At 52.1% G+C, this 8218-nt stretch overlaps 1 protein-coding gene across 1 annotated transcript; it reads right to left on the bottom strand.

Moving 5' to 3' along the window:
• Positions 1–4: 4 nt before the first annotated feature.
• Positions 5–4601, bottom strand: LOC116863527 (UL16-binding protein 2-like). Its single transcript, XM_032850967.1, has 5 exons — positions 4463–4601; positions 3119–3382; positions 2621–2896; positions 1850–1981; positions 5–65 (listed from the first exon to the last, which is right to left on the bottom strand). The coding sequence occupies exons 1-4, from the start codon at positions 4599–4601 to the stop codon at positions 1857–1859; spliced, it is 804 nt and encodes a 267-aa protein (XP_032706858.1). The 3' UTR covers positions 5–65; positions 1850–1856.
• Positions 4602–8218: the final 3617 nt, after the last annotated feature.

Below are 8218 nucleotides of genomic sequence, written 5' to 3'. Positions count from 1 at the left end.
TCATCAGAAGGGAGAGCGGGTGCAGGAGAGCAGATCCTCAGGCCTTCTTGTAGCAACTTCAGCCTCTAAAAGGGAAACGGGAGCTTGTTCCAGTGGCTGAGAAAATCTTGGGTCAGTCTTCTTGGGCTTCTCCCTCCAGAGTTACTGCCTGGCTCAAAGCCCAGCTCACACCGAGGGTCAAGTATCACCCTACACTACCCCCACCCCTAAGCTGGGACACCCAACCCCTGGGTCCAGCAGCCTGACCAAACCCTTCCCTCATTACCACAAAACAGTCAGATCCAGGCCCTACTACTGAACACCTAGGCTCAGGACTAAAGCCACCAATGATTCATCTGTTCCCATGACATAGATCCTGGCCCCCCTCTGGCCAGGTGAGAAGGCCTAAGAGCGTGGCTGGGAGCCCTCCCCAGAAAGGGACCTGGATCCTGGTTCCTGTAGCCTTGGGGAAGATTATAGGCAAAGAACCATCTTCCTTTGTCTTCAGCCTCTCCTCCCCTTGGTAGCTGAACACAAGGTCTGAGTGTGACTGTCCTTGCCCTGCCACACCCTTTCCTTTTCCGGTCAGGTGACAGCATCCCATTCTAACAGCAGCTCAATGTCCCCTCCTGAGGCACTCTGAGGCACCTCTGCTCAAGGCAGGAGCAGTTCAGCGGGCTGGATATCTGGGCTCTGCAGGAGCCTAGCTGCCAGGTTCTGAGCACACCAGGGCTGAGCCAGGTATCCCAGGGGACCCTGGAGCTCTGGCCTCCAAATCTCACCCTGGAGAGTCTCTCCCATGGGCCCTCTGGTTAGCTGCCACCACCCAAGCCGAGGAGCATGGGAGCAGAGCCCTGCAAGCCAGCCTTTGGTTGGGTGGGCAACGGCCTTCCCACCCCTCTTCTTTGGTTCAGACACGGGCCCCTCTCCTGGACGCAGCATGGAGAGGTCCCCCATCCCTAGGACACATCACGTGCAGCCACCTGCTGCTCTCCCCCAAACCAGAGTGTTGTTCATGTCCGTTGCTCCTACTGTCTGCACACCACCCTTCACTCGGGCCCCTCCCAGGTGAAAAGTTGGTCTCAGCCAGGCCTGATTTTGCTCAATCCCTTTAGCAAAAACAGGATGCAAACGTTGGGGTCAGGGGCAGGGGAGCCCTGTGCTTTCCCACCAGCCTTAACGAGGCACTATCAGAGCTCAAGGATAAGTTTGCCCAGGGAACAGCTATCAAGCATGTGAGAACTTGGTCCTGGCTCCTTTTATGGGTCAAGTTGATGGGCCAAGGGACAGCCCCCAATAGCTGGGAAAACATTCTTTCTGGGTCTGTCTAGGGAGTGTTTCTGGAAGACATGAGCATTTGAATCAGTAGACTGAGTAAAGGAGACTGTCCTCATCAAATCCACGAGGGCCTGAATGGAACAAACGGCGGAGCAAAGGTGACTTTGCTCTCAGATTGGCTGGGCCATCCTCCTCCTGCCCTCAGCATTGGTCATTAGCACTCCTGGTGTTTGGTTCTTTGGACCAGGACCTAGACTTACACCACAGATGCCCTGATTCTCGGGCCTTCGGGTTTGCGCTGGAAACCCCACCACCGGCTTCCCTGGTTCTCCAGCTCACAGACCCCCTAGTCATGAGCCAATCCCTTATAATGATTATCTGCCTCAACCTCTACATCAACAGCTCCTGATGGGTCTCTTTCTTGGGAGAAGCTAATCCAACTCTCTTTCTGGGAGAAGCCAGTCCAACGCATCTGGTCTCATGTTCACGTGAGAAGGTTCAGGTGATGGGACAAGGGCTGGCCATTCGCTTTTCTCTGTGCTCACCTTGGGCCATCTGCCTCTCACCTCTGACTGAGTTATGCCCACAGTACCTGTTACTCAAAGGACTATACCTTGGACAACAAGGAGGATTAAGTGCGTGAGGACCACAAGGAGGACGGAAGTGATCGGCCTGACGGCTGCGCTTTTGACCAGAGGTACATGCAGGGTTGTGGCCGGTGCTCCTGAAATGGAAACACAGTAGTGAGAGCCCTGATTAGGGGCCCCAAACTGGGGGCATGAGTCTTTAGCTGCTGCTGCCCCACATAATCCTACAGCCCAGATGTCCTTCTGCCCTGTTTGTGGCAGCCGCTGTGACTGGTCCTGGGGATGGAGCGGGGGGTTCATGCAGATCATATAGCTAATGGGGGAAGCAAGGCTTTCCATACAGACAGTCACTCCTGCTGTGACAGAAAAGGAGGGGACACGTATGGATGGTGACAGAGACATCTTGTCAGGAGCTGACATTTCACCTGGCACAGAAGGATTTTGAGAAAGAGACCAGGGGAAACAAAAAACAACAATGAGGCTCTGAAAAGGGAATAGTAAGAAGTAAACCTCTGGAAACAGAATGATGCCCTCAGGTTGGGGCCAGCAAGAAATCCACAGAGAGAGAACCAAAGGTATGTGCAGTAGGGAGAGATGCCAGTAGGTGAGCAGGGAAAGGAAGGATACTAGAACATACTAGTGGCCCTTGTACTCCTAAGTACAACTCATCATGTATGCATCATTACACACACACACACACACACACACACACATGCTATGGTGGGTTCGGCCAATCTCTTCAAGAGGACCAGCACTCCATCCAGTCTTCAAGTTACCTGTGGTCTCCTGCGTCTCATGGCTGTGCTCCCGCAGTTTCTGGAGCCATCTCTTACAGTCTCCATTTGCGATCTTCATGAGGAGCTCGGTCAGCTCTCTGTCACCGTCCAACATGTCCTTAACCTGTTGGCCTCCAGGAGGAAACTGTATCCACTTTCTTTTCTCCGGGTCAAAGAGGCAGGTAAACTGCTCATTGAAGACAAACCGCCAGGATCCTCTGCTGTGTCCGTCGGCCCCACGCTCACACATGAGCCAGCCCTGCAGGGTGAGAGAATCTGCCCCCGGCCCCACCAGGGGAAGCAGGTCAGCCTCTGGTCTTGACCAATCCTCTGCCCCACCCGCTGTGCACTCCTCAGCTCTCCTTCTGCCCTCCTGGTCCTGCTCTGGCCTCCTTGTCTGCCCTGGCTGCTGGGACCCACCTCGAAGTTTTACATGAACACCACAGCTCCCCGGCCCTGCCAAAGTGTTCTCCTTCTGCCCTGGGCCTTCGGACTCACCGCTCTCAGTGACAAACTCTGCTTTGATGTCCAGCAGTTTCTTTCTGAGCTCTTCCCCCAGGTCTTCCAGAGGATCCATCTGTGTGTCCCAAAATGCTGTGTCCTTCAGCTTCATCCCCCAAGGACCAATGGGTATGACCCACCTGCTCCCACAGGCATAATAAAGAAACTCGTTTCCATTGACCTGGCCTTGAATCTCACACCACGGTTGTCCGGGCCTGGCCTGAGATGTGATGGAGAAATTGTAGGAAAGCAAGAGAGCGTCTGGGAAGGAAAAACACAGGTGGAGGTTGGTGCTGGAAAAAAAAAGAGCTGCAGGCACCCCGCTGCCATCCAGGCGACAGCAATAGAATGTGTGCAAGACAGAGCAAGGACTGTCCCTGCACAGCGGCTCACCCTAGTGTAGAGGCTGGCGTCCTTCCCCTTTTGGGATAGGATCAGGATACCTCTGCCTGGCAGGAAGCCACATATCCCCAGATGGGAACCCGCACCTACCAGGCCAAAGGCTGCATCAGTCACTCTACCCAATGCACACACAGGCCAGCCAGGCCATAGCAGAGGAGGCCTGCGTGTCACAGGACTGTCAGGACGCAGGCCAGTGTCCTGTAGGAAGATGAGAGGCAGGGCGGGGGCTGCTCCTGAGGAGCTGGGGCAGGGTAGGGGCAGTGAGCATAGAACCCAAAGTCAGAGAAGGGAGAGTTCAAGACCCTGGGTCGCAGGATTCCGTAGGGCCCAGAAGATGGCCCTAATGGGCTCCAAGGATGAGTCCAGGTAAAGTGAAGAAAGGCCTGTCCCCTGTTGCACTGAGATTATCAAGAATTTCCTGAGCAGAGACCAGAGGAAGGGATCACAAGGCTCAGAGAAATGCTTAAGTCAGAAAGATATAAAATAGAAGCAAATCAAACGAAAAACTCCCCAAACAGAAAAACCCTAAAAGGTCCACAAAATATATCCAGGGGGAGCTCTGGAGGGGCGGGGGTGGTGACTCCTGGAGAAGTTGCTTCAGTGCCAGAGTCGCGGGGGTGTGCGGGGCCCAGGCCCTGCGCGACCGCCCGGTCCTGTACGCAGCCCGGGGCTCCAGGGCTGGCCTCCCGCTCCCCGAGGGGGCAGGCGGGGGCGGGGGCGACAGCGGACTCCCCGCCGCGGCCTCTCCCCTCCCCCCGGCTCCAGCGCCCAGACCTGGCCGTCCGTGGTCGCCCAGGTTCCTCTTCTCCACAGGGCGGCAAAGTCCCGGCGGAGTCCGCGGAGCGGGCAAGGAGCCCGCGGGCGGCGGCGACTCGGCGGGGGTGGGTGGGGGGTGGCGGCCCAAGCCGGCGACAAGGTTCCCCAGTTCCCGGGACTCACCGGTCTCCGCTCCGCCGCGCGTCGCGCCCGCGACCCACCCGGCCGGCGCCGCCGTGATCCCGCGCAGCAGCCGCAGGAGAAACAGCGGGCGCAGGAGCCGCGAGCGCCCCGTGAGCGTGGTGGCGGCCGTGGGCTCCATCGCGACCCCGAGCCGGGGCAGGTCCAGGCGAGGCGCCGAGCGGCTTCCGAAGGAACCGCCCGCCGGGAAGCAGAGCGCGCTCGGGGCGGCCGGCCGGGCTGCGCGGGAGCCTGTCGCCCGCCGAGAGGGACTGGACCTCTGTCCCGGAGAAGCCGCTCGGCGCCGCCCACTTCCCTTCTTACCCGTGCGCAGAGGCGAGAGAGCAGCGCGGACCGAGCCGGGAGAGGCAGAGGAAGCGGCCGAGGATCGAGCCCCAGGCAGAGCCGCCGGCAGAGCAGAGGGGCGGAGCGGAGGTGCTGAGCAGCGCGGCCAGGGGAGGCGGCGCCAGACGGAATCGCGCCGGGGCCCCTGCAGCCGCCTGGGTCCGGATCTCTGGGAGGGGGCGGGGCGCTGGCGGGCRAGGAAGGTTTTCGATGCTTGAAAACCACTAGACAGAGACACGTGCGCCTATGGGTGTGACAAGTTAACTGGATTCTTTGGGGCACTTGGTGAATTTTACCGCCATCTTTTGTAAGAATCAAGCTTGGTGAGATAATTTATAGGCAATTCTCCCTCCTCTTTGAAGGCACGTAGCTTCAAGTCCCCTTTCTCTGCAAGTGTAGGAGAAGCATATGGGCCTGTGGCCAACTTTTAACGCACCTTCTCAGGCTCTGGAAGTAGAAGCAGAGGAATGCTCTTCCTCCAGCTATGGAACCTCTTAGCAACCCGTAAATTCTACAGAGAATCCTATTTCCAAGCAGAGCTACCTTCAGGTTTGCAGAGGAGGAAAAAAATGAGTGATTTTTTTTTTTTTCAGTGACCACACTTTAGCTCTGAGACAAAGTGAGTGTTGGAGCGAGAGTACATCACTTTCACTCACGATCATCTCCCTATCCGATAAATTGCATAAAATCAGCCACATAATGCTAGACTTATGGTAAGTATGATAGATAATAAAGTATCCCACCCCTTCAGTCACTGGAAACACTCACGTTAGTTCTGGGCTTTGAGAACTGAATAGCCACCTTGTAAACAACAGCACCTGGAGAAACCTAAGGCCGCTGACTGAATCAGGTGTGACCAGATATGTGTAGGGCTCTAACAGAAGCTGGATGAACTGTTCTGGCCTGCATTTATTATTTATTTATTTATTCATTCATGGAACATAGATTTATCTACTTTTCGTTTCCTTTTACAAAGGAACTCAAAATATGTGGGTCTGTTGGTAAGCATGTCCTGTGTCAAACTGGAAAATGTACGATGAGAAGTCATGTGTTTCTAAAAATTGTGAACAGAATTTAAAACCTGGCAATCAGCTAGGAATGCTGGGATAAGAGTGAACTACCGTTTACTTCTCAATTTCCACAAGAAATTTAGGCTTTTAAGGGTTAACAATTCTAGTATAGAAGCTTAATGAATAATTTTAAATAGTTTAAAAGACATTTAAAGAATACACCTACACTGTGTGAATTGTAGTAATACTTTGCCTGTTGAGGAGAAATCACTAATATTGTTTTCTTTTTCCTATTTTTTAAAATTTAAACTCAATTAAATGACATATACTGTATTCCTAGCTTCCCAGGTAGAGGCCAGTGGTTCATGTCTCACATAACACACAGTGCTGACTACACCATGTGGCCTCCTCCCTCACAGTGTCCACCACCTAGTTTGCCCATCCTGCTCCCTCTCTCCCCTCCAGCAGCCCTCAGTTTATTTTCTGTGATTAAGATTCTCTTCTGGTTTATCTCCCTCTCTGGTTTCGTCTTGTTTTATTTCTCCCTCCCTTCTTCCATGACCCTCGATTTTCTTTCTTAAATTCTACATCTTACTAATCCTGAGTAAGACCATATGATACTTGTCTTCTCTGACTTACTTCGCTTAGCAGAATACCCTCTAGTTCTGTGCTTGTTGTTGCAAATGTCAAGATTCCATTTTTTTTTTGATGGCTGGGTACATTATACCACATCTTCGCTATCCATTCACCTGTCGGTGGACATCTGTGCTCTTTCCATAATTTGGCTATTGTGGACACTGTTGCCATAAACACTGGAGTGCACTTGCCCCGTCGGTTCACTACGTTTGTATCTTTGGAGTAAATCCCCAGTAGTGCAATCGCTGGGTCACAGGGTAGCTCTATTTTCAACTTTTTGAGGAATCTCCATAGGGTTTTCTCGAGAGGCAGCACCAGCTTGCATTCCCACCAACAGTGTAAGAGGGTTCCTCTTTCTCCACATTGTCACCAACATCTGTCCTTTCCTGACTTGTTAATTTTAGCCATTCTGACTGGTGTAAGGTGGTATCTCATGGTGGTTTTGATTTGTATTTCCTTGATGCTGAGTGATGTTGAGCATTTGTTCATGTGTCTGTTGGCCATTTGGATGTCTTCTTTGCAGATGTGTCTGTTCATGTCTTCTGCTCATTCGTTGATTAGATTGTTTGTTTTGGGGTGTTGAGGTGGTGAGTTCTTTATAGATTTTGGATTCTGGCCCTTTATCTGTCATTTGCAATATCTCCTCCCATTCTGTAGTGGTCTTTTGGTTTTGTGGACTGATCCTTTGCTATCCAAAAGCTTTTTATGGGGTGCCTGGGTGGCTTAGTTGGTTAAGTGTCTGCCTTCTGCTCAGGTAATAATCCAAGGGCCCTGGGTTCGAGGCCTGCATGGGGCTCCCTGCTCAACGGGGAATATGTTCTTCCCTCTCTCTCTGTCCCTCCTCCCTGCTCATGCTTTCGCTCTGAAATAAATGAATACAATCTTTAAAACAACAATAACAACAAAACCTAGAGCTTTTTATTTTGATGAAGTCCCAGTAGATCATATTTGCCTTTGATTCCCTTGCCTCTGGAGACATGTCTTATAAGAAGTTGTTGCGGGTGAGCTCATAGAGCTTGCTATCTATGTTCTCCTCTAGGATTTTGATGGATTCCTGCCTCACATTTAGGTCTCTCATCGATTTTGAGGCTGTTTTTGTGTAGGGTGGTAGAAAATGGTCCAGTTTGAGGGCACCTGGCTGGCTCAGTGGTTAAGCCTCTGCTTTCTGCTCAGGTCATGATCTTAGGGTCCTGGGATCGGGCCCTGCATCGGGCTTTCTGCTTAATGGGAAGCCTGCTTCTCCCTTTCTCTCTGCCTGCCTCTCTGCCTGCTTGTGATCTCTCTCTGTCAAATAAATAAATAAAATCTTTAAAAAAAAAAAAAGAAAGAAAATGGTCCAGTTTCATTCTTCTGCACGTGGGGGGCCAATATTCCCAACACAATTTGTTGAAGAGACTGCCTTTCCCCCACCCCCACCCCCGCCAACAGGATATTCTTTCCTGCTTTGTCAAGGATTAGTTGACCATAGAGTCGAGGGCCCATTTTTGGGCTCTCTATTCTGTTCCATTGATCTATGTGTCTGTTTTTGTGCAGTACCATACTGTGTTGAAGATTATAGCTTTGTAATAGAGCCTGAAGTCCAGAATGTGATGCCACCAGCTTTGATTTTCTTTGCCAACATTGCTTTGTCTATTTAGAGTCTTTCCTGCTTCCATACAAATTTCAGGATTACTTATTCCAGCTCTGTGAAAAAATTGATAGTATTGTCATAGGGACTGCCCTGAATGTGTAGATGGCTCTGGGTAGCACAGACACTTAACGATATTTG

The sequence above is a fragment of the Lontra canadensis genome, unplaced genomic scaffold (genome assembly GCF_010015895.1).
Source record: "Lontra canadensis isolate GAN:19392208 unplaced genomic scaffold, GSC_riverotter_1.0 scaffold1458, whole genome shotgun sequence".
In the NCBI taxonomy this organism is placed as follows: domain Eukaryota; kingdom Metazoa; phylum Chordata; class Mammalia; order Carnivora; family Mustelidae; genus Lontra; species Lontra canadensis.
The sequence above is the reverse complement of the archived record's forward strand: the minus strand, read 5'-3'. Positions and strand labels throughout refer to the sequence as shown.

Excerpts from the sequence above, each read along its gene's own strand:
- LOC116863527 (XM_032850967.1), bottom strand. The coding sequence starts at position 4,601 with ATGGAGCCCACGGCCGCCACCACGCTCACGGGGCGCTCGCGGCTCCTG. Across the intron at positions 3,383-4,462 it reads GCGCGGCGGAGCGGAGACCG|ACGCTCTCTTGCTTTCCTAC; the intron begins GTGAGTCCCGGG and ends TTTCCTTCCCAG. Across the intron at positions 1,982-2,620 it reads TGAGACGCAGGAGACCACAG|GAGCACCGGCCACAACCCTG; the intron begins GTAACTTGAAGA and ends TTTCCATTTCAG.